The sequence below is a fragment of the Pleurodeles waltl genome, chromosome 5, assembly GCF_031143425.1.
Source record: "Pleurodeles waltl isolate 20211129_DDA chromosome 5, aPleWal1.hap1.20221129, whole genome shotgun sequence".
Taxonomy (NCBI): domain Eukaryota; kingdom Metazoa; phylum Chordata; class Amphibia; order Caudata; family Salamandridae; genus Pleurodeles; species Pleurodeles waltl.
The window spans coordinates 1,767,621,135-1,767,648,084 of NC_090444.1; the positions used below are offsets into that span (position 1 = coordinate 1,767,621,135).

The 26,950-nt window shown below is 43.2% G+C and overlaps 1 protein-coding gene across 6 annotated transcripts in view; it reads left to right on the forward strand.

Moving 5' to 3' along the window:
* Positions 1 to 26,950, forward strand: part of ENAH (ENAH actin regulator) — a 490,360-nt gene that overhangs the window by 397,571 nt on the left and 65,839 nt on the right. For all 6 annotated transcript variants that reach the window (XM_069236196.1, XM_069236193.1, XM_069236192.1 and 3 more), the window contains 4 exons: positions 18,590 to 18,735; positions 19,224 to 19,278; positions 19,848 to 19,896; positions 22,585 to 22,651. In XM_069236196.1, coding sequence (XP_069092297.1) covers positions 18,590 to 18,735; positions 19,224 to 19,278; positions 19,848 to 19,896; positions 22,585 to 22,651 — 317 coding nt within the window. The remainder of the gene's footprint in view (positions 1 to 18,589; positions 18,736 to 19,223; positions 19,279 to 19,847; positions 19,897 to 22,584; positions 22,652 to 26,950) is intronic.

Consider the following 26,950-nt stretch of genomic DNA (forward strand, 5'->3'; position numbering starts at 1 on the left):
TGTCACACTCAGCTTGGACTGTACGGAATGGTGGTGTGTGTGGGGATTGTGCTTTGCTCATCATAGTTTTCGCCCACTTCTGACACACAAAGTCCAGTTTACTGCAGACACTGTATCCACAACAAACCCAAGGAAATACACAGTAGGACAAAAGCAAGGTCCTTCAGCATCCAGAAGGGGATCCACAAGAATTGTCTTAGCATCCTGTTCTCTTGCCTTCAGGTGTGCTTCAAGTTTTTACGTGTGTCTCAACAGACCTGTCAAGCAGCATTTAACACTGTAGTGTCAAAAAAGATGGCCACCGCCCCTATCCTCTATTCTGTGGAGTTCAGAAGAAACATTTCCACCCATTCAGTTCAGCCTATTAGTTTCTTCGAGGCATTTCACTCCTTTTCGAGGGTAAGCAGAGGCTGGTACCTGGTAGAGACGCATGCTAATTAACTTTCTGACTGTTCAGGCAGGTAAAGAATAACTTTTTAAGTTACTTTTCCTAAATATGTGTTCGATGGCATATGTTGCTGCAGATACACATGTTTAGCACAGTCCGCTGCCTGGTGTTGGGCTCGGAGTATTACAAGTTGTTTTTCTTCGAAGAAGTCTTTTTTGGTCACGGGACCGAAGGACTCCTCCCTCTTCGGCTCCATTGCGCATGGGCGTCGACTCCATCTTAGATTGTTTTTTTTCCGCTGTCGGGTTCGGGCGTATTCCTTTTCGCTCCGTGTTTCGGTTCGGAAAGTTAGTCAGAATCTCGGAAGAAAGCGTCGGTATTGTTCCGTTCGGTATCGGGATAGTTAGGTACATCGACACCGATCATCGGAAGACTTTGGGGTAGCTTCGATTCCCCCATCGGGGCCTGGTCGGCCCGACCGCGTGCGACATCGAAGCCGATGGAACGGACCCCGTTCCGTTTCTGCCCAAAATGTCACAGTAAGTATCCTTATACAGATCAGCACTTGGTCTGTAACTTGTGCTTGTCCCCCGAGCACAAGGAGGATACCTGTGAGGCCTGTCGAGCCTTCCGGTCCAGAAAAACACTCCGGGACCGAAGAGCCAGGCGTCTACAAATGGCGTCCACGCCGACAAAACAACGTTTCGACGACGAAGAGGAAACATTCTCGGTTCCGGACTCAGAATCCGGAGACTCCGACGTCGAACAACAACAACAAACAGTGAGTAAGACGTCGAAAATAAAAACCATAGAAAAAACAAAAGCCCAGGGGACTCCACTGCCAACAGGCCATGGCTCCACCCATAAAACCGGCGAGCCATCGAAGGCGCCGAAAAAGGGCACGCCCATAGCGAAGACACCCGACTCCGGTCGAGGGACCGCCATGGAGCAACCTCGGAGCCGAGATAGCGGCTCCGAGAAGCAAAAACAAGATGCCGGCACCGAAAAACATCGGCACCGAGACACTGCCGAAAGCCACAAAAATTCTGTCGGTACCGAAGCCGAAAAAAGATTCTCTCTCAGCGCCGAAAAGTTCCACACCTCCTTCCTACACAGAGGAACAAGGAATAAGTGGCCAGATGCACAGATTTGGACAAGAACTCCAAAGTGTAGAATCAGACTACACACAAAAGAGACTGTACATCCAACAGGACACAGGGAAGATATCAACCCTTCCCCCAATAATGAGAAAAAGAAGGATCGGATTTCTCAAGGATGACGCACAACCACAAGCCAAAGTGGTTAAAAAAGTCACGCCTCCGCCCTCTCCACCACAACAGGCATCGCCGGCACAAACACCGCCACAAATGCACTCACCAGCGCAAACTACTATAAGTCAAGATAATCAGGATCAAGACGCTTGGGACCTATATGACACCCCAGTGCCGGACAATGATCCCGATTCATACCCCACAAAGCCGTCACCGCCAGAGGACAGTACCTCATACTCGCAACTGGTGGCTAGGGCAGCAGAATTCCACAATGTCCAACTGCATTCCGATCCTATAGAGGATGATTTTTTATTTAACACCCTCTCGACTACACATAGCCAATATCAATGTCTCCCAATGCTACCAGGGATGTTACGGCACGCAAAACAAATTTTTGAAGAGCCCGTAAAATCAAGAGCCATCACCCCAAGGGTGGATAAGAAATACAAACCACCACCCACAGACCCAGTGTTTATTACTTCGCAGTTACCACCTGACTCCGTAGTAGTAGGGGCAGCTCGCAAAAGAGCAAATTCCCATACATCTGGCGACGCCCCACCTCCGGACAAAGAAAGCCGAAAATTTGATGCGGCAGGAAAAAGAGTAGCATCACAGGCAGCCAACCAGTGGCGCATCGCAAATTCTCAAGCGCTGCTAGCCCGATATGACCGCGCACACTGGGATGAGATGCAACTTCTCATAGACCATCTTCCCCAGGAATACCAAAAAAGGGCGCAGCAAATAGTTAAAGAGGGACAAACGATCTCAAACAATCAAATCCGCTCTTCAATGGACGCAGCCGATACTGCAGTGAGAACAGTCAACACTGCTGTCACCATAAGGAGACACGCTTGGCTCCGCCCTTCAGGGTTCAAACCTGAAATCCAGCAGGCTGTCCTTAATATGCCCTTCAACGAGAAACAACTTTTTGGCCCTGAAGTGGACACAGCCATTGAAAAACTTAAAAAGGACACAGACACGGCCAAAGCCATGGGCGCACTCTACTCCCCGCAGAGCAGAGGCTCTTTTAGAAAAACTCCATTTAGAGGGGGGTTTCGTGGCCAACCCACAGACAGCACCAGCCAACAAACAAGAACCACACCATATCAGGGTTCATTCCAAAGGGGAGGTTTCAGGGGATATAGAGGGGGTCAATTCCCAAGGAGTAGGGGAAGATTCCAGACTCCAAAAACACCTCCACCTAAACAGTGACTTTCAAGTCACACAACCCCTTCACTCAACACCGGTGGGGGGAAGACTAAGCCAATTCTACCAAACTTGGCAGCAGATTACAACAGACAATTGGGTATTAGCAATAGTCCAACATGGCTATTGCATAGAATTCCACAAATTCCCACCAAACATCCCTCCAAAAACACGCAAAATGTCACCACAACATTTAGAACTTTTAGGACTAGAAGTTCAAGCACTACTGCAAAAGAATGCAATAGAGTTAGTACCAGTACAACAAAAAAACACAGGAGTTTACTCCCTGTACTTTCTAATTCCAAAAAAAGACAAAACATTAAGACCAATATTAGATCTCAGGACACTAAATACCTACATCATATCGGACCACTTTCACATGGTCACACTACAAGACATCATTCCACTGCTCAAACAGGAAGATTACATGACCACATTAGACCTAAAAGATGCGTACTTTCATATACCGATACACCCTTCTCACATAAAGTACCTAAGGTTCGTATTCAAAGGAATACATTACCAATTCAAGGTGTTGCCATTCGGAATAACAACTGCACCAAGAGTATTCATAAAATGTCTAGCAGTAGTAGCAGCACATATCAGGAGACAACAAATACATGTGTTTCCTTACCTAGACGATTGGCTAATCAAGACCAACACAGTAAGAAAGTGCACAAACACCACCACATATGTCATACAAACCCTTCACAAACTGGGTTTCTCCATCAACTATACAAAGTCACACCTCGAACCGTGTCAGACACAACAATATCTAGGGGCAACCATCAACACATCAAAAGGAATTGCCACTCCAAGTCCACAAAGAGCAAAATTTGTGCTAAAACTTCTAGGCATGATATCATCATGTATAGCCATTGTCCCAAACGCAAGACTACACATGCGACCCTTACAACAGTGCCTAGCATCACAATGGTCACAAGCACAGGGTCAAGTTCTAGATCTGGTGTTGGTAGACCGCCAAACATACCTCTCGCTTCCATGGTGGAACAGCAACAATTTAAACAAAGGGCGGACATTTCAGGACCCAGTGCCTCAATACGTTATAACAGATGCTTCCATGACAGGGTGGGGAGCACACCTCAATCACCACAGCATTCAAGGACAATGGGACGTACACCAAACAAAATTTCATATAAATTACCTAGAACTGTTAGCAGTATTTCTAGCGTTAAAAGCCTTTCAACCCATAATAACACACACATACATTCTTGTCAAAACAGACAACATGACAACAATGTATTATTTAAACAAACAAGGAGGAACACACTCAACACAATTGTGTCTCCTAACACAAAAAATATGGCAGTGGGCGATTCACAACCACATTCGCCTAATAGCACAATTTATTCCAGGGATCCAAAACCAACTAGCAGACAACCTTTCACGAGATCACCAACAAGTCCACGAATGGGAAATTCACCCCCAAGTTCTGAACAATTACTTTCAAATTTGGGGAACACCCCAGATAGATTTGTTCGCAACAAAAGAAAACGCAAAATGCCAAAACTTCGCATCCAGGTACCCACACCGCGAATCACAAGGCAATGCTCTATGGATAAGTTGGTCAGGGATATTTGCATACGCTTTTCCCCCTCTCCCTCTCCTTCCATATCTAGTAAACAAATTGAGTCAAAACCAACTCAAACTCATACTGATAGCACCCACATGGGCAAGACAACCTTGGTATACAACTCTACTAGACCTTTCACTAGTACCGCATGTCAAACTACCCAACAGACCAGATCTGTTAACACAACACAAACAACAGATCAGGCATCCAAACCCAGCATCATTGAATCTAGCAATTTGGCTCCTGAAATCCTAGAATTCGGACACTTAGACCTCACACAAGAATGTATGGAGGTCATAAAACAAGCTAGAAAAGCTTCCACTAGACACTGCTATGCATCTAAGTGGAAAAGATTTGTTTGCTACTGCCATACCAATCAAATCCAACCATTGCATGCCTCTACAAAGGACATAGTGGGATACTTACTACATTTGCAAAAAGCAAACCTCGCTTTTTCATCTATAAAAATACACCTCGCAGCAATATCTGCTTACCTACAAACTACTCATTCATCGTCTCTATTTAGAATAACAGTTATTAAAGCATTCATGGAAGGGCTAAAAAGAATTATACCACCAAGAACACCACCAGTTCCTTCATGGAACCTTAACATCGTCTTAACAAGACTCATGGGTCCACCTTTCGAACCCATGCATTCCTGTGAAATGCAATATCTAACGTGGAAAGTCGCATTTCTCATTGCAATCACATCCCTCAGAAGAGTAAGTGAAGTACAGGCATTTACCATACAAGAACCATTTATTCAAATACACAAAAATAAAATAGTTCTAAGAACAAATCCAAAATTTCTACCAAAAGTAATCTCACCATTCCATTTAAATCAAACAGTAGAATTACCAGTGTTCTTCCCACAGCCAGATTCCGTGGCTGAAAGGGCACTACATACATTAGACATCAAAAGAGCACTAATGTACTACATTGACAGAACAAAGCTAATCAGGAAAACAAAACAACTGTTCATAGCTTTTCAAAAACCACACATAGGAAATCCAATCTCTAAACAAGGCATTGCTAGATGGATAGTCAGATGTATTCAAACATGCTATCTTAAAGCCAAGAGAGAATTGCCTATTACACCAAAGGCACACTCAACCAGAAAGAAAGGTGCTACAATGGCCTTTCTAGGAAACATTCCTATGAGCGAAATATGTAATGCTGCAACCTGGTCTCCGCCTCATACATTTACTAAACACTACTGTGTAGATGTACTAAATGCACAACAAGCTACAGTGGGCCAAGCTGTACTAAGAACATTATTCCAAACTACTTCAACTCCTACAGGCTAAACCACCGCTTTTTAGGGGAGGTAACTGCTTTATAGTCTATGCTAAACATGTGTATCTGCAGCAACATATGCCATCGAACTGAAAATGTCACTTACCCAGTGTACATCTGTTCGTGGCATTAGTCGCTGCAGATTCACATGTGCCCTCCCGCCTCCCCGGGAAGCCTGTAGCCGTTTAGAAGTAAATCTTAAATCTTAAACATTTGTACATTTGTAAATAATTATTATAAACTTTTTATGTACATACGTATTCACTCCATTGCATGGGCACTATTTATAGCAAACAACTCCAGCCTCACCCTCTGCGGGGAAAACAATCTAAGATGGAGTTGACGCCCATGCGCAATGGAGCCGAAGAGGGAGGAGTCCTTCGGTCCCGTGACCAAAAAAGACTTCTTCGAAGAAAAACAACTTGTAATACTCCGAGCCCAACACCAGGCAGCGGACTGTGCTAAACATGTGAATCTGCAGCGACTAATGCCACGAACAGATGTACACTGGGTAAGTGACATTTTCAATTTCAGATCTGCCTTAAAAATAGTGGTTTGAGTATTTTTCTATCCGGTCCCATTCCCAAGATATAGTATTAGTATTTTAATCTGTGTTCTGATATTCTGCATAGGACAGCTTAATCTGCTACATTGAAAATAGCCTTTAGGGCCTTGCCAGAATAGGGACATGGTAATATGAATTTTCTTCATGACCCACTTTTAAATACCACACCCAGTACTTTGTGGGCTACAAGACTCACAAAGGAGCGGCTTACTAAAATTTAAAAGGGAAGTTTTTACTTGTTAAAAAGGGTTATTTTAACAGGTCACACTGCCAGCAGTCAGGCTACTCGGGGGTAGGCCTGAAGCCATGTTTATTTGCCTCTGTAGAGGATGGCACAATATGTGCAGCAGTCAATAAATAGCACTTAATGTCCAGGCCCTGGGTACACTTTGTAGACCCATATACTAAAGACTCATAGGTAAGTTCAATATACCAATTAGGAACAGGCATATTCAGCCATGTTTAATGTTAGAACTCGGGTACTTTACTACTAGTTAGTATGTGTAAAGTGCACAAAGTTCTAAAGCCAGCAAAAGGCGCAAAATCTGGGGTGACCACAGAGTAATGAAAATTTCCTACAACACCCTCCATCGAGGACCTTACATAAATAATTTAAGGTGACCAAACCTTGTGCTGTTTAGAACCACACTGCATTCTATGCAGTAGGTTAATCATTGATGAATGTTAAGCAGATCTGATCATGAGTAAATAAACATTTGGCATGCTTCTGAGCTGATTTGTTGTATGGTGAGACAGATGCCTCACTTGCATTATATTGTTAATACATAGTCCCTAGGTCAAGTTTGCCAGCATTCAAAATAAGGATTCATTTTAATTTGAGACACAAATGCTGGTGTTCTAAAAGGTGTGTAATCGAAAGGGATTCAAATTTAGAACAAACTGTGTTCTTGGTTGGGAGTGATGCAACTTGGTGAACGGCTGTGATAATTACTTCTCAGTTAGTTCCATGATGGTCACCAGGCTGCCATTTGGTGGCAGATGGAAGCCAGTTTGGTCTACTCTACATTGTGAAGATTTCTGGTTAAAAGTAAGGGTTATGATCAGAACTCTCCCTAAAAAGAGGGGTTAGTTTGACGTTGTTCAGCAGACAGGTCGTTGGTAGGGGTGACATTGGCAGGTATAACAAGCATGTGGTCTAATCTGTGACCACCAAAATGTATTTTAAGATTTCTTTGGTGAATGTAGATTGTAAATATTATTCCTTTAAAATGAAACGTTCTGAAACGTATTGCAAATATTGAAGCAGACAAAGTTACAATGCTCTATTGTTCAGACCATAAGTAGGGTTCCGATCATAAGGTACCACTGCAAAGGCTTTCTGGTACAGGGATTTTTCCCAGGTAGATCTTTTGCCTTTAAAACAAAACCTAAGTGTCCTCCTTTAAAAGCAGAAGGCTAAATTCTGTGACAAATGCACTCCTGATATACTGGTCTCAGAAAGTCTTTGGTTAGAGGACTTTCTACAGACGTCCGGCCCAGTGTTAGCTGTAGCGGGATTCTCATCACTCCTGGGCCTGACATGGTTGTGTGCGTAGATGTTTTTTCTTCCCAACATAATGTTTTCCTTCTTCTGTCGCAAACACCATTCTCAGCGATCCCTCAAGATCACAATCTTCTTAAATAAGAGTCCATTCTCATTTTCCAACCGTGCCTTTCATTGAAGACCTAGTTCTTGGAAATGTTAGTTAGTCCCACGTACACATCTTATTTAAGTTGATAAAATGAGTCCCACTAAGTTAGGTACCCATAAACCTATATTCTTTCAATAGTGCAGAAAGGCTCCTAGGAAGTGAATGTTTTTTCATCAAATATGCTGGTTAGGTTTGTGTTAGCGTTGTCTCAAGGTGGTACATGCATCCATTGTGGATAAATGTCCTGTTGTCTGCCAGCCTGGGGGGACTGGACTCCACAAGCGGCAGGAGGGCTGCCCCAGCATTTAAAGCATGTCTGGAGGCGCTTTAAGTTTGTGTACGGGTCCCAGTGCGCCGTACATGTGCAGGATGTGCCCGGGCAAAGAGTGGGCCCATCTGTGACTGTCCTCAGCTGGAAGAGACCAGGCCGGAAACGGGGATAACTTGGGCTGCCAGAGCTGCTGACTCTACCTACATTTTGCTTAGAGACTTGTACTCCTTAAATTCTATTTTTTGTCGTGCCCTTTTTTTTTTGGTCCACTACTCTTCATTCATTTGGTTGGCTCATTTTGGCAATATAGGGAAGCATAAAGCCCGCAACTGTACTCCAGCATCTGCCTTGGGTGTGACCTTGTTGACTATGGATGCATTTTTCACCCGTGCCATCAACTCAATTAGTAAGCAGATTGTTAGCTGAACAAGCTCAGCAAGAAGCACTTTCAGCCTGTCCTGCATCTCCGGTGGGAAGATCTGAATCTTTGTCTACCTAACACACATCCCAACCCCCCTCCAGCCCCCACCAAGCAGGATAATGCAATATTCGACTTTGATGCCTCACCCCAGCCTCAACGTGCTCCAGTGCCTTTAGTGCCAGAAGTTATGTCCAATCCACAAGCCAAGGGTGCAGGGGGAAAAGAAAGAGGCCTGAGACAGTATGGATTGGTTCGTGTGGAGGATGCCCTTTTTCCTGCTCTGAACAGTGGGTTAAAACCTATACTGGAACAGTTCGATATAATTGAAATGCAGCTTAAGAAGCTTGCCTCCCTAGGGCTGGAAAGGACTTATCATGATGGCCATTTCATGCCAACTCCGTCTGCTGTAGTTTCCCAGCCATTGGTCCAAGGAACAAGAGAGGAGGCACGACCTCATGCCACTCCCCATTTGAGTTCATGTTGCATGTCCACTCAGAATATTACACATAAAGTTCAACAAGGGAACCTGGTTAGTGGAAATCTAAGGGTGCATAGTGATCCCTGCCTCTAAACTCTTGTAACAGCTCTATCAATCAATCAGCAGGCATAGGGAAGCCTGGGAAGCCCCCTACCTTTGCAAAGGGCATTATGGTGGGGAATCTGTGTGGGACAAAGTAATGATACCCCCTTACCCTGCCCACACATCCTGCCAGAATACATACCGTATATTATTGTGTTGACCGATGTCCCTAAAGTCAATCCTACGCAGTTGGAAACACATGCTACACTGAGAAAGTTCTGCACTGAATGGGAAGCGACTTGACCAGTTTGGGCAATCTCGCAAGACTAATCCCTACAAGAAGGGTCTCATGGATAGGCCCTCTGCCTAAAACCATGTATGATGATTGTGTGATAGTTAACTTTAGAACCTCTAGTGTTGTCCATGCTTTGGTGACTTTTACACCTTCTGGATTTGTTGGGGAGTGTCTAAGTTTGCCAGCTGGGTTTATTTTATTCTCCTTGGGCACATAAGATTTTGGATTGGCGGGGCTACAGTTCCTGTTTGCCTGTAGTAAGGCATAACCCGGAGACCTCCATTATGATTTTTTATTTTTTTTACTTCCTCTTTCTAATAGGTTTGACATCTTGCTGTCCCTGGTGCAATTAGACTGACTGTCTAATAAGAAAGAGCCCTCTGGTCTTCCCTAATTGCTCTTCTCCCTTAATCCTTACCTGTGAACCTCAAGTGCAGACTTCACTTTGAGTATAAGCTTGTGGAATGTTGCCGGACTTCGCACTAAACAAGACTCCGCAGAATGGTTAAACTTAGTGTATCGCTATCATATTATTTGTTGTCAAGTGACCTGGTTAATGGATACTCTGCACATTAATGGGTATGTCACTTACCATGTCCCTGTCACTCCTTCTGTTGTTGGTCAAGTCAAGGGGGCATTGTAACTTTTGTTTCGATTCCCCTGGCGGGTTGTTCTGTGCAAGAGAAAGCTATTTCCTCTTTTTGTCATGTTATTGTTTACAGAAGCCTTTTGATTTGGGTTTGGTGAACGTTTATTATGGCATCTTTGACCTCACAGAGACTTGCGCAGTGGATGACTTGGAAGCCTCTCTGCACAAAACATTGAATACTGTAGAAAAGAGGTGGTTATCGTTTGGATGGGTGATTTTAACACTGAAATTTGTGTTCATGGTGAAGCTTCTTTGTGTGGTATTTGTGACGAGTTTAATCACCCTTTTTCACATGTGGACTCACTGAATAGGATGCTTGCACACAATTTGATATTACTTTTAGATTATGTTCAGCCGGGTTGGTCAAAATTTCCTACATTCATGGGCCACAATTCATTCATTTATTGACCATGTGCTGATGTCAAGGACGCTCCTACTGGCAGTTGAGGTGTAAAGTTAAGGCCTTATGTTTGAGGAACCATAAACCACTCGTAGTCGACCTCAGTCTAAACTCCATCAGGGAGACGGGGAGAACCATATTATTTCTCAGCCTCAGATTGCCTACATAAGTAATAAAGGCCTGAATGTTAAGTGTTAAATGGGAGAAGGCTGACGAGCAAGCCTTGCTTAGTGGCCTGGTGTCGCATAATCGCTCAGACATAGACGCACTCCTGCAAGAAGACCCCTCCCGGAAGCCGCAGCAGCGTATGCAAGAATAATTAGTTACTTGGCAGATAAACTGGTTAAGCTTCTAAAACTTGCATTAAAAAAGAAAATGCCCGCGGGACTTCCTAGAGGTGAGGTAGTGCCTAAAGTCGATTGTCATCCCTAGTAGTGACTGGGTGACTCTGTTTTCTAAAGTCTTTGGTTCCAAAACGTCCTCTTCTCTTCCAGGCTCTGAAAAGGAAATTGCTTGTGAAGTGAGCGCGAGTCCAGCACGTTGTAGGTCCATTACAGTCTCCGATGTTTTAGCTATGAAGAGCTGCCCCTCGGGCAAACCCCGGGCCCGATAGAACCCCACCAGATATTTTTAAATCTTTTCTTGAGTTTTGGGCCCCTGTACTGCTCAGTGTTATCCATTGTGCAATAACTGGACCTTTAGCTAAAAAATTTGGAAGGAGGATATCATCATTCCCATATTCAAGAAAGGAGATAAGAGTTTACCACACTACCACCCTTTATCTTTATTAGACAGTACAGTTAAGATCTTAGGCAGAGTCCTACTGTCTAAACTGGAAAGCTGGGCTAAAGAGATCCAGGGCCTCGCAGATTTACAGTTTGGCTGCCACCCAGGCCTGGGAACTGTTAAACAGGGCCTAAACGTCTAATTATTCAAAAGTACACCAAGGCCAAGAAAGGTGTTGTCCATCTCGCATTAATGGACTTAACCTGTGCTTTAGACATGATGGACCGTTCAAAGCACTAGTCTGTTATGCTTGAGCTGGGGGATTGACAGTGCCATTGTCTCCTTTTTGTGCAGGCCTCATGGTCACACCACAACCCAAGTGCGTTATAGTAGAAGGGGGGATCTCACAGAGCAGTTCGTCACCCATGCGGGTGAGGCAAAGCTGCGTCTTGGCCCCATTTCTTTTCCTTATTTATACTAATTCTTTGGGTGATTACCTGTTGAGTTCAGGAAGAGACACCCGCAAGTTGGATTCCTGGGACATTCCGGTCCTTTCTCCAGACAATGCTATTCTCGTTGCACGAACTGTAAACGCATTGCAGCTTCTTTTAGATGCTTTTTAATAAATGTATGGAGAGCTTACGGCTGAGAAGTAATTGTACCAAGTCCTTTGTGATGAAGTGTCCCCAAACTGTCAAAAACCAAAAACTTTTTACTTGGTGGTGATCATGAAAATCCCCCATTTTACTTATTTGGGCATTCCTTTCGATATTGGTCTTCATTGGAAGTTTTTAATACATGCGAGAACCATGCAGTTTGAACGGTCATTTTTAGTTTTTCTAAGTGGCTGGGCCATAAGCCGGTGAGGGATATTCTCTGCATTTTTAAAAGTAAATGTGTGCCCGGGGCTCCATGTGGGGCGAGAGTTTGAGGGGTTAGCTAACTGTAGAGCCCTACAGATGATTGAGAATAAGTTTGAGTCCACTTCTGCGCTGTTGTCATGGCGACGTCGGGTTAGCCAGCATAGTTGATGTTATTAGGCTGCAGCCACTGTCGTCATGGCACAGGATGCGGAGTAACCGGGAAGCGCAGCTGTGTAGAACCATAACTGCGGATTGCATGACTCTGGACACATGTTCAGCCATCCCCTGGCTGAGGTACATGAAAACAAGTTTTGAGAGCCTTGGTAGGTCCCGCTTTTCATCATAACCCCGATAGTTTATTTTCTGTTTCTTCTAAACAAATTGAGGATCTTTTATACAACATAACTGTGGGACTTGGGTCAATATTTTGCAGAACGATACAGTGATAACCCCCGATAGTTTCCCAGCGCGCCAGGCCCTTTATTTGCAGATTATCGCTAAGGAGAGAGACAGATTTTTATTGACAAGGTTTCATCTCCAAACAATTCATTTTCTGGTGGCTTTCCCTCGTAAAGGCACATTGTTTCCACCTCTTCCTCCTTGCCACTGTGAAATTCCTGCAGAACAGAGCACAATGCACTTTATATTGTTTTACACTTTTTGCACTCTTCAAAGAAGACCGTTCCTTCTCCTGTTTTGCAGGCATCAGGTTTTAACTCGCATGTTGTTGCTTTTGCATATTTGCACCAGTTGGGCAATGAAATGGTTATTCATGCTATTATAAGTGCTTTGAAAATACGCTCTAGATATTAAGTTTGTTTACTGGTGTATTTTATTCTGTTTTTAATATTTGTGAGTGTTTGTGACCTTTATGGCCCAAACAAGCCAAATAAAGTATTTTGAACTGAACTGGATAAACCATTTTAGCCAAGGACTACCTAATCTGAATAAAGCCTGTATGACTTCTAAATATACAAGCTCAAACCTGGCTCATTGACATGAACTCCCCCAGAAAATAAACCTGCCAGTTAACAGTTGTCTCTGCTGAAGAAAGTGAAACATTTCCATGAGAAAATGACTTCATAACTGCTATTCAAGCCCTTCTTTCATCTGGATGTCCCATCTGCCTGAAAGCTAAAGTGCTCCGGAGCAGGGATGAAGCCGCAGCAGGGCACTGTTAAGTCCCCGACAGGACCATCACGGCCTCCCTCAGATGTGAGCTGAACCTCACGCCCCCACCCCCTCTCAGGTGCCGCCACAATGCATATGAGGCCTTTGGGTCTTGTGATTGGCTGTTGAGAAAACGTTTGCATCATGATAAACCCACAGCACAACTAGCCCACTGCGCACAGCAATTGCCCACATGCACCCTGGCACTTCCGAACACAGCCACATTGGCGGCCTGACTCCCCATTTGCCCTTTCGCAGGCCCTAGGGGGAGCCTATCTACACAAGAATGCCAAGCGCATTGCGTAACAGTGAAGCAGCCACCGCCCATAAGACCCAACGAGAGGCCTGTGCAGGGGCCCATGATAGAAATTGCACCACCAGAGTGAGGCTGCAACTTGACCCTGCTGCATTGAAGTTGTTTCAAGCTACCTACCACTATTATGGGTAAGGTAGACTGAAGACAATCATGAGGCCAAGAAAAGTGCCAGGGTGCAGGATAAGAGCTCAGAGGAAGTAGCCACTCGTGCTGTGGAAGGGCCCATGATCGAGACTGAGGAGCTAAACACTCAGTAGCTGCTGCTATGCGCAAATAACTTAGCGTCAATAGATGGGAAAGTGACCACCCTAACAAACCGATTAGATTGGATGAGAGACCTGACAAACATATGAGTCTGCTTGCTGCAGTTGAACAACAGCGTCCCAGGGCTCAGAAAGAGATGGCAAGTGTATTTGAGAGCCTTAAAGTTCGAAACGAGGACTTGGAAACCTGATCCCGAAGGAGTCACGTGAGAGTCATGTGAATCCCAGAGACAACGGAAACAGGGTGGATGATATATTTCATAGAAACCATGTTGGCCTCTCTATTTGGCAGGGAGAATATGTTCCTCATCTACATGGTGGAACTGGCACATCGATCGCTTGCCCCACACCCAACACCTGGAGCTCTTGCAAGACCCTTCATAGCCACATTACTATGTTGCTGGGACTGAGTTAGAATTTTATAACTGGCTACAGAAAAAGTAGACCTGGGATACAATGTCAGTAAGATATTGATCTACCCAGACTTCAGTGTTGGCAGTACAGAGGGCACACTGTAAGTTAATCAGAAAAAACTCAGAGCTGTAGACCTACGCTACTCTATGATGTACCTTGCAGGGTTGCAGTTTACATGGGTGAAGAAAGAGCAGGTGTTTATTGAGCCACAAGCAGTAGCGGAGTTCCTGAACAAACACTGACACAACAAACATGCCTGAAGGAGTACGACCACGGAGACAACTATATGTTCCACCCTGAGTGATGTCAAATAAGTGATGCTGAAAACCACCATTTCTGTATCCCTGGGAGCAAGACCCAAAACTGTTGCTATTAAGTACTGCACATCCCTGTGATTTATGTGATGGGCACAAGTTGCTTATACATTTAACAGTGGAACTGCGGAGGTGATGAGGTCCACTCCACCTTAAGGTAAATAAGAGACGACGAACTGTATTGACGTCAAACGCACAGATTCCGGGTGCTTTGGCTATAGGGCACCATGATACACTAAGAGCCACATTGCTCCGCACAAATGTGGGGCCTAGCAGGTGGCAATTTGCAGGATCCCTGGGCAGCGTAGGGGGGATGTTGAGGGGGGGGGGTTTGGGGGGCTCCTTATACCCATTATTGGTTCCAGGGCAGTAAAGAACACGCAGAACTATCCCTAGCCATCTACCACTATCTGTGGCTGCCTGATTTGAGACCTTACTACAACGGTTTTGTGTTTTTCAGGTTCCGCTTTATTCAAAGGGGAATGGGATGATCAACTGGAAAGTTGAAGTTCAGTGTTGATGGTGATTGGAATATCTAGGTCACTGTTCCTATTGCTGTGATCAGCAAGTCATCAGCAAGAACCATATATGAAGTTGTCACACTCGTATCGTATATATGGTGATAAGTCAGACTGCTGAAGGACAGGGGGTTAAATTGCTATCTTGGGATGTCTGTGGGCCTACATAACCTCCAAAGACTTGCCAAATAATGACAAATGCCACTCGTAATGCCATTGACATACTATGCTTACAGGCAACACACCTGATTAGTGCTCACAAGCATTTGTAGCCACAAACTGAAGTTCACATACGTTCTTCACTTCGTACTCTGCCTACACCAGGGGCAGAGCGATATTTATTTGTAAGGAATTGCCATACAGCCACCAGCTGGTCGATAAGCTATTATACAGGAGTAAAGTGACAATAATAAACTCCTATGGCCCTAACTATGACAACCTTTATTTCTTCTCACAACTTTTTACCAAAGCACAGCAGTTTGACTCTTTAGTTTTGCTGTGGACTGCAGCACTGGAGATAGGGGGAGGACACGGAGGCAGTTCATGATCTCATGCAATACCATGGCATGTTGGTTCTCTGGGCTGCGCTACCCAGGGGTGAGGAACTATACATGTTACACAGCCACTGGCTCGGCATTGAGGCTGGGTTACTGGCTGGGCTAGACCAATATTAAAGGCTGGGTATCAGACGTAAAACAATCAGCACACATGTTCTCAGACCCATTCTCCGGTTGTGCTGGCACTGACATAGCCAAATCAAACACTGATACACAGAACATGGTGACTACACTGCATTCAGGGATCAGTTCAGGCAAGTCATTGTAGACTACTTAAAAGAGAACACAGGCTCGGTGGGTGGGATGCTGTGGGATGCTTATATAGCTGTAATGGGCGTGAATGCCTGGCTAAGTGACATGGCATACTAAAATCGATCAGACGCACCTTGGCCAGACTGGAGGATGAGCTCCAAAGACTACAAATACCCCAGATACTCTGCACGATTTGCATACTAATATACAGGAATATAGAAATGCGACTGACAGGGAGTTGAACTTTTTAGCAAATATTCAGTGGTTAGAACCTCTGGTAAGGGTGATGGTCTGGGACAAGCACTTGCCAGGCTCACCAGAGTAAGATGGGCAGCATCCACTGGGTGTCTATCGAAGCAGAGGACTGTACCAAGTTTCAGAATTTACCAGATACTACACTAAGTTGTATAAGTCCAGAGGGTCCCATAGTGCTACGGATACTAATCAGTGTTTAGGACGCACTGCCTTGGCCTGGGTTGAGTGCTGAGCTGACCCCGTGCCTGCTGATTACCCTCATGTAAGGCTGATGCGCTATTAGAGCATTACATTTTAATAAAACTGGCAGCAACAGCCTCATGTAAGAGCTCTCCAAAGAATATTTTGAAGAGCTAACTCCAGCCTTGCTGGGTGGTATTTGAAGAGGCTCTGGCTATGGGATGCCTACCAGGGAAGAGGTGGTGACTACTCTTCTGTAGCCAGGCAAACCAGCAGCAAGATGTCATAGCTCCCACTATCATTAATAAATGTGGGCAAGAAGTTACTAGCTAAAATAGTAGCATCAAGAGTTGTGGCCTTACTGCATAAAATAGTACTGCTGGACCAATCTGGATTTTTTTTCTGGAAGGTCTATGGAGGACAACCTGTGAATTTGTTCGCCATCATGCACCAAATTAATCCAGACACCAAAGCTGCTGTAGTGTTGCTAGACGCAGCCAGGGCCTCTAACTCTGTTGAATGGCCCTTCCTTTTCACCACACTGGAAAGGATAGTATTGGGAGGAGATCTGGTAAAATGGGCCAGCGTGAAATATAACTAACCAACAGTCAGGATAATAGTAAATGGGGCACTGTTTGATGTAATAACTATGAAGCGAGGACTGCTGCTGGGCTGTCCACTGTCCCCGATACTGTTCACCTTGGCGATGGAGCCCCTGGCGAACATCTTGCGAGAATACTATGGAGAAGGGGGCATTAAGTTGGGAGACGTAGAATACGCTTGTCATTCCATGCTAATGACATACTTCTACTGGTCGGAGAGCCGTCACATGCTCTGAAAATGATAGGGGAAATATTACAGTGCAGGAGGTGGTCAGGTTAATGATCAACTTAGATATGTCCGTAATGGTCCTGCTGACAGTCCACCAAAGCATTACATTGGAATACCCATTGATCTGTAACGAGGAACAAGTTATGTCACTGGTCATACAATACCACTGAGACACAGGTATATTAAATTGCGCTAATTGTGGGGTATGTATAGACAAAATAGACACATGGTAGATAAATGGAACAAACTACCAGTACCTGTACAGGGGAGGATTGACATAATGAAAATGATGATCCTCTCATAACTGCTTAAGCTTACAGCTCCCGCTCAACTTTGTTATTGCATGCGTTGAACCCATCGATGGTGAAACTAGCTTGGGCGAGCAAGTCTAACGGGGCATAAATCTGAGTGCCCATTGGCAAGTTGGCCTCAGCCAATGCTAAATAACTAATTTTAAGTGTGTGGGTGAAAGTATCTTTAATTTACATAATAGTAAGGGAAGATCTTCAGATGAGACCTTTCCTTTTTTTCTGTGCCAACTTCCCATGTGCATCATACAGACTGTGCAGCAAAGTTGGGATACTCCAGCCTGTTTAAAAGAGCTGTCTTAGGCTTAGCACACACCAGTCTAGTGCCCATAATTTAATGGTGTACTCTATAAATCCGGTTTAAGCTGTTAAGCAAGATATGGAGCACTCTATATAATGGTGTTTCTTTCTACAGCTTACAATCTCTGATTGCATGATATCTCAGAAGGATTTCTCCCACTATACTCCTAAACCCACATGGAAAACTGGCCTTGACGTACTTTATTTATGTAGAGTGACCTGCTTCATACTTTCCTCTTCTTCATACATTCTATTTCTGAATATAGTCTACTCACTCTCATGCTTGCTTGCCTCAATCCTTTTTATTGTAATTCTATACTTGGCTGATACCTCATTTCATAGATCATAACCTCTCCTCTTCAAAACCCTATGCATGTAATCTAATATTACGTAATCTCCCCAGTTTATCTATCTCACCAGCCGTTCTCCTGAAACCAAATAGCCCTCACTAATCATACCTAACTGGTATAAATATATCTCGAAGTAAATTGAATAAATGCATTCAAATGTTTCTTGAGAGAGCATGGCTAATCATGATAACCAACAATAATCACGGGAAATAGCCACTAACCTTGGGTTCTGGAATACCGTACTACTTGCTGTAAAGTGCTTCAACACCTCGTCAGGAGTAGTAAGCTTAATATAAATCCAATAGCAATACATATTGTCTGTTTAGAGGCTAAATAGCTGCAAGATATCTTGCCCCAGCACTTCAAGAATTAACAAGTCATGATACCTTTTGTTAAATAATTAGTAGCTAAAACTTCTTCTGCCCTTTACTTTCATTACTAAAGAGTGAAGAGTCTTCTAGCCAAGGTGGAGGAAGTGCCACAGCCCCAAGTTCAACTGCAAACAAAACGGAAACAAGTCGAGGAAATGGACCTCTCCCCTTGGGTGGGAGTGGTTTGATGGAGGAAATGAGCGCCCTGCTGGCCAGGAGGTAGGTGTTTTTCGTAGTCAAGGTATTTGTGCACAAGATTTCATAATATGCTGCAGGCCACATCTTTGTCCAAACACCTGCACTTTTACTAATAGGTGCAAGGACTGTGAAAACGGGACTATATCTGGCAAGTTCTGTACTGTCCCTTTGCAAGAACACAATGTTTTTGACGTCACTGCCACCTTAAAACCATCTCAGTAGGTTGTTAACCTGGTACATTTTAGTTCTTTTCAGCACAATTCTCATTGATTAGCTCTTACATTATGTTCCTTCACTTCAAAGAAATATTTTCAGTGACCTTCAACACTTGCATTTCAGTTCCAGTCTCAAGGAAACAAAAAAAATGGGGGCAGGTGTGCAGGCTTCTAAGGAAGAGCCATTGGAAATGATTTCCCTGCATTAGGAAAACTCCAAAGTAACTATTTAGTCAAATGCAGTACACTTATGAAATGTAATCTAAAGTGGTAAACCTTATGGTTTGTTCATAGGAGACGAATTGCTGATAAGGGATCAACAGAATTTGGACAGAAAGAAGACAAAACAGTAAGTTGGAAGCAAAAGATCATGTGATGTTGATGACCACTTGGCTTTTGATTTGGATTTTAGATGTGTACATTTTTGTATCAGATTAGAGAAGACTAAATTGAGTTTAAATGTTCTGTGTATTGCATACAGAAGTAATTTAAAACAGCGTTTTACATATATTCGTTAAAACCCCTAAGCAGAATTTTTTACTTTTTGTGAGGTCTCTAGAGCTTTTAAACATATATTGAAAGTTCATTAGAAGTTATTTAGGTCCTGGATTGGCAAAATAGCATTATAGCATAAATATAGGTTGTTTGGGATAATAGATACTGATGTCAAAGAATGGATCTGTGGATGAGTATCATTTACAGGACAGGAAAGCCTGTTTGGATTATAATTGTTCATAGTAGTTGAAGTGATGAAACAAATGTGGAAAATTTCTGTAGGGTTAAAAATGTCAGTGTTGGGTGACAGACTAAAATGCAATAACATACTAGAGGAAGACTACTCAAGACAGCTGCATAACTATTAGTCAACTCTTCAACTTATTCTGAAGCTAATATTTGTTTTAAATTTGATTTCAATAGGAAGAATCCGAGCCATCCACTTCCAAATCCTCCACGACAAGCACACCTGGTAAGTGCAGCAGAGGATGAACATAAAGCTATTAAATAGTCCTACGTATAGTCTGAAGGAAGATTACATTTAGTATGCAGGGTGATCATCAGTGAAGGTTGCAGAATAAGTATTCCTTTCCATCCTCAAGCGGTGGTATCGATATCACCTTTTTGCAGGGGTACAGAGTGCTATTCGTCTTTAATGTAAGAATATAGAACTTTTGCCACTGATAAAGCCATACATATGCAGTATGTAAGAGGATGCCCTTCACGGTGCCCACCTTTGCATGTATGTGTGTCGTCACAAGTTCCCTTTATTCTGACACTGTTTGGTTTGGAATCTGCTTCTCTACCACTCAGTTATGCACGTGGTCCATCCTCAAGTCTTTGGTTTTTTTTTTCTTCAAATGTATCTTTTTGCTTTTCTTTCCCTTCTGCCCCTTCATTAAGACCATGTAGTGTATGCCGCAAAGGTTAAGCTTCAACCCATGCATGTCTTGCTATCAGTTTGACGCACCTGACCCGCACATCTACTCCATCTTGAGTTTGGATAACTCATCCAGTGTACGTCATGAATGTCAAGTGTGCGCTGCTGTCTGTATAAGCTTCCTCCAGAAACTCCTGGTTTACATGAGGAGTAAGTGTACTTAAATCCCTAAATAGATGTTGGATTTCATCTAGGAATAATGGTTGAGGTCTAGATTTGTTTGCAGTTCTCTTCTGAAGGTACATCTTCCAGCTATTACTGATAATAGAACATGTCCTTCATGGATCTCATTTCAGAATTCCGTTAATGGAAATTAAAAAGTTTTCCTCCAGTGAGAAAAAGTTATCTTCCGTGGGAGGTTGACCATTGTTTTGTCGAGGCTCATTAGTCCTTGGAACAAGTTCACAAAGGTTCCCTAAATATCTGTTACGGAAAGTAACTTTCCTTGTGGCTCGCCTCTCTGCCTGTAAATAAAATTCAAGCTTTGTTTGTATGCACCATATACAGTGTTCCACAAGAACAAAGTGGTCATGCAAACACACCCATGGCTCCTTCCTAAAGTATTTTCTGAGTTCAATTCTTTACCTGCTTTCTTTAAGAATGTGACTTCCCTGGCTAAAGGATATCTCCATGCACTAGATTGCATTAAAATACTTAAATTATTTAAAGTATACCAAAAATGTGACAAGCCCCAAACATTCTCTTGCCAACTATGGTCTGTTACAAACAGGCTTAGATTCTTCAAAGCAATCCATTTCTAGTTTGTCTTGCATATGATATGTTGTGAAATAGATAATAAGACTGTTTGGTAAACCAAAAGCTCATTCACCTTGAGGTAAAGTTACTACTACCATATTATTGAGGAGCAGTCCCTTTGCTGAGATTTGTAAGGAAGATACCTTGAAGATCTGTGCGTACATTTACAAAGAATTTGTTTTATTGAGCTATTATAGCTTATGCCCAAGGGAAGGCAGGTATCTGGTAGGAACCTCCTTGCTTATTTTTTTTTTCCATTTTTCTTTTCTCCATCCTTAGTAGGGATGGGCTTCAGTTCTGTTCACTGCTTAGGATTATCACCATAGATCCTCTGAAGTGGAACGGGTTGTTACTTACCTGTAATCCCAGTTTTCCAGTCTTACTCGACAGCAGCTACTCGGCTACATTGCCGTGATTAATCCCTTCATATGCCTTTAAAAGGGTGTTTGAAAGGCTTCTTGTCACTTTAATTTTTACCTTAAATTGGGTGTGGGATTTTCAAGAAAATAAACAAATGGCCCTATATAGGCCTATAACAGGCTACTAAATTGTTTAAATGAGATGTCTTTTCTAGCAAAGCGTAAAAAATATATATCTTTAAAAGTGCTCTAGTATCCTGTGTGTGGGTAAGACAGTTCAGCAAGGAGGCTTTCTGTCTAGATTCTTTTTGAAGGAGAAATGGTATTACAGGCAAGTACATATTCTATATGCATCACTTCATGAAAATGAGTGCCAGAAACATTAACTCCTGTCTGGCGGCAGTTGTGGCTCAAGTCCTAGGATCTGAAGTTCAGGTGAACATCCTGGAAGCATCGAACTAGAATCTGCCAGTCTAGCAAGGTTTTGTCGGTTAAGACGATCTAGTAACTGTATGACAGCCCAATGCTATATCACAGGTCTGACATACTTCTCCTCAGTGAGGACCAGCAACAGGCCAGTCACCCTCCAGGCATTGTTCAAGAGCAGTATTCTTGTTAAGCCCCTTTCCATCCTGTGGGCTGATAAGTCACCTACTTAACCCCACAGCCACTCCTGGCCCTTTGTTTTCCTGCTGAACTAGAAGAACCCCACTTTCCAGTGCTGACCGGCACACAGCCTAAGCCTCCACTTATTTCTTGTCAACACTGACTCCAGACTGATTATTTCTACTAACTCATACCATATCACTGATTGATAATGTAAGTAACTTACCGCAGGAGTGTTGTAACATTAAATTTGTTTTCAATGAAAGATGCAATACAAGTATTTTAAATCTGATTATTTCGGTTATAGGAAATACGGTTAAAAACCTAGAAATGTGCTTTTAATTTAAGCAGATAAATACTTGCTGTATAACTTCAGACAACTAATTACTAAGGATAGTAATGTCTTAGTATTAAGCATACATCATTTTCTCACAAAGATTTTAAATAACACCAGTTTAGTTTTTCTAATTTATGAGGTTGCCTTTTCTTTTGTCTTTAGAACCCACAAGAAAGCCTTGGGATAGAACAAACACAATAAATGGCAGCAAATCGCCTGTCATCTCCAGGTAAGAATTCTATACTACAAATTGGTTGAGTTAAACATTTGTAATGTGTGGACACACCTCCTGGACCAGACTGTCCCTAGGTTCTCAATACTAGGGACCCAGCATGGACATACAAGAGATGAATATTTAACGGTGACACTTCAATTGGCTCAAGTTAGTATGAATGCTAAGGTTTCAACTAGGACCTTGTACTGTTTTGTTATGGTAGCTGTATTTTTTATCCCAGGTGTTTATTGTTGGGAGAATAGTGTGGGGTGAATGAGACAAATACTAATGGCAAAGAGGAGTGTCCATCCCAGGAAGGCTTAATCTGCTCCTAACCCAGAAAAAAACATCATATTGAGTTTTAGAAACCATTTTGTGTCTCAAAACAAACTGAACAAAAGGGTAATTCCAAAGGCGGAACGAACAGGAAACCTGGCTTGTAAAATAGATGTGATTACTAAGTAATATGCACATGTTGAAAGAAGAAATTCCTGGACCGAATCGAACTGAAACGTTCATGTGGCAGAACGAAATGAGAATGCTTCCTTTTTATTCTGGCTGGGGTCTAACACTAGGACCTTTCAGTCACTATTTAAAATGGTCCATGGATTTATTGAATCTAGACAGGATAATTCTACCTAGTGAAAGAATACCACTGAAATCAATCAGTGTATGTCACCGGATATGAGAGGTCACCCAGTAGTAATATTTGAGGGATAGGAGAAGACTCTTATGGTAGCAAAAGTAAGCAAGGGCCTGCAGTACACAGTCCATAAAACCTTATGGTTCCTGATGTCATTTCAAGCTGTTAAAATGGTAAACACTTAATTTTGGGGCAAAGAATGTCACTGGTCCAATGAATACAGGCAGGTTGGTTTTACCTTGCAAATCTTAATTTTATCAATGACCAGAAAGAGCATCTATTTTAGAACTTGAGTGGATCACGAAATTCTTAAACTAGTAAACGCCAAGTTGAAGTATGAATGAGAAATTAACGTTTTCAAGGTCCTGCCCTGCCTCATCACAACTGTCTTATTCAGAAAGCTTGTACAAATTGTAGGCTAAATAACGAGGGGGTTAATAATCTGGCCATAAGTAGATGGTTGCACCTGGAATGTACCAATAAAAAATAATTTGAAATAAATTATTAAACTGAGGGATGCACTCCATTTGATCTTCCCTTTCTCCTGTGTAACACCGTTTTTTTACTATCTTTTGAAAAAGATGCTCCGTCTTTGGAGTAATGAAATAGTAATTAAGAATATTACTGTAGGAATAATAAACATATTTTACTGCCCCAAATCTCATTTTCATGTGTTGTGGAGTCAGGAATTTTCAGTCACTATTGAATGTTTGGCAGTTCATGCTCACTGGATTTTCAAGGGTCCTAAACAGAGGGCAGATAGCTAAAGAGTGTGGTCGAGCAGCCTCAGGTTAATCAGCAAGGCGTGTTAGACATCTACAAATATGCACACAGTCAAATGACACATGGCTCAATAAGGAGATCCACACCATTTAAAAAAAATAAGTATCTTTATATATGTTTTTACACCAAAATCCATGCGATCAGGTAAGTACATTTTATAAGAGAAATCTTTTACAATTTAGAAAAGTTGACAGTGCAGTTGAAAGCTGCAATGTTATCCTATGGAGAAAAAACAAAGACTGCATACAGATTGAGAACAGCGACTTACAGGGCCAATCTCCTGCACCTAAGGTAGGTATACGGCAAGTTCCACGGCCACACCAACAGGTCACACCGGGCGGCCTGGGATGGCCAGGTGCAGTACAGCGTTCGGTGCCCAGTGTTAGTCAATAGGTATCGGTCTGGTTGAAAAGAGCCTGCAGGTTAGGACTGGGGACCCAGTCAGGGTGAACCTGCAAGTGGGTTCAGTTCTTGTGATGCTCGGGATGTAGGGACATCAGTGGTCCTCTTCTTCTCGGTCTGGGTGCAGAGGGTACTTGGATTGTCTGGTGTCCTTCACCAGGGTTGGTCGCAGGGAGTGGGGCCCACAGGTTGCAGACGTGGACTGGGCTACCAGTCTGGCCGAACCAACAGGAGGGCTCAAGTCTCACGAGCTTAGGGGACACAGGGAACACCAGTGGTCCTCTTCTCCTTGGTCTGGGGCGTCCGAGTGCAGAGGTGCAGTGGACCATCTGGTTTCCATTACCCAAGCGGATCGAAGTTGAAGGGGGGTTCTGCGGAAAGAGGCTGCAGGCTCCTCCGGCTTGACGGTCGCAGTGGAGAGGCCCACAATGGAATTCCTCTCTGGAGAGGCTGGGAACCACACTGGCACTGCTGGGATGCTCGGGTGCAGTGGTGCTAACACCCCTGCCATAGTAGGCTTTGTCTCTGCCCGGTACCAAAGGCTCTCTACTGAGGGTGGGATGGAGGGGGGTCGTAAATGTATCTGGTTCTGGCAGGCTGGTTGGAACTAGTTAGGCAGCACACAGGTAGATGGTAGGTTTTCAGGGGGCACCTCCAAGGTGCTCTCTGGGTGCATGTATCAAGAACGCCATCTCTGGAATCAGTGATGGTTTATTAATAGGAGATATTTGATACCAAACATTCCTATTTTCAGTAAAGATATCATGTTGCTGGGGAACTCCTACTGACCAATGCCCAAAACGTGCACTTAAAATGGCATCCCTGTTCACTCACTATGTCTGCAAATCGACGAAGACCTAGCAGGGACGTATTTGCTCATGCAGATATGTCCTCACATGTACTATAATGCACCCTGCCTTAGGACTGTAAGGCCTGTTGTGACTTGCATATATTGCATGCAGTGTTAAGGGACATGGCACACAGGCTGTGTGCCATGTTGTGTTTTCACTTTTAGCTGCATGCAGTCTGCCTGTGATAGGTGAGGAGTTCCTGAGGGTGGGGGAACCCTTCTTCGGTACCCATGCCCTAGGTACCAGGGGTACCTTTTACTAGGGACTTTCAGGGGTGGCAAAGGTATGGACAATTGGGAAACAATTGAACAGCTTTTGGGAAAGATCTGGCACTGGGCCCCTGGTTAACAGGAACCGAGTGCACCTTCAGTCAAAATTGCATCAATTACCAGGTAAAAAGTGGGGGTGACAGTGTCAAAAAGGGTCCTTTCCTACAAATATATATTATTTTGCAGAAACAAAACAAAGGTCAAAGTAACATTATGGTTAACTCTAGTTAAAAGTGAAGTAACTGTACCAAAATAAAACCTAAAATCCACTTAAGTCAGTTATCAGCACATGAGCATTTTTTTGATTCCCCCTTTTTAGATGTGCGCCCCGACGAATCTTCACATTTTTTTAATTGAAGAAATTGTAGGCTAAATACACTAAGCGTCTCCCAGATTTAATGCAAATCCGTTAAATGGTGCTACAGTTATAGGCAAATCAAAAGTACTTTTTCCACACACTTACCTTTTAACCGTCATCACAAAATGGAAACGCATTTTAGACACTAATATCTTAAACTACTGAAAGCATTTACCTTAAACCATGCAAAGGCACTTACTTCAATACAGTTCTCCTTTCAATCCTAGTTTAGAGTACTTCTTTTGCAGCCATTGTTTCTGCATCCAGGAAGAAAAATGAGAAAATCACTTTTCTGAGCCACACACCTCCATTTCCTTGTCACCTCCTTTTGACTGATCTGCTCCAAACGTGCTATGTGGCTCAAAGTGGATGGACTTTATTTGATTTTTTTCGTGCAGATACATTGAATGGTACCAGAGTTAAGAAAACAAAAAAAGTCCCTTTCAGTGGAAACTCGGACTTCACTAACTGCACAAGTGCTGTCAGCTGCAGTGATGCCTGTAGGGGTAACTGGGGGGAAAACATACAATGGAAAGCCGATTAAGGATAGAGGGGGATGGGGAATTAAAAAGAAAAAGAAAAAAGGCTCTGGGTACAAGCAAGACATTAAGGTGCTGACAGGTCATCCCTGGAGAGCAGTGGGTCACAAACATAGCCTGGGTTTTGTTTCGCGGGTGAAGAGACCTGAAGGAGAGGTGGCGACCCCCATACAGGAACCACAAGCAGTGTATTATGCCAGTGAAAAAAGCTCAAAGCGGAAATAAAATATGGAGATGAATGAGGCATAAAACTTTTACTGCAGTTTATGTAATTTACCTTTTTGTACACCTTTTCTGTTTGGAAGATGTTTACATACTATTGTAAAGAGACTGCAAGCAACACTAGTATCCCACCTTCTCTTCCTGTCATTCGGATCCCTGATCATTGGACTATTTTCTGATGAGGAAAAGAAAATCCGAAGTTGCTAACTGTTTATTTCACTAGGTGTTTTTCCAATTTAAAGTCGTT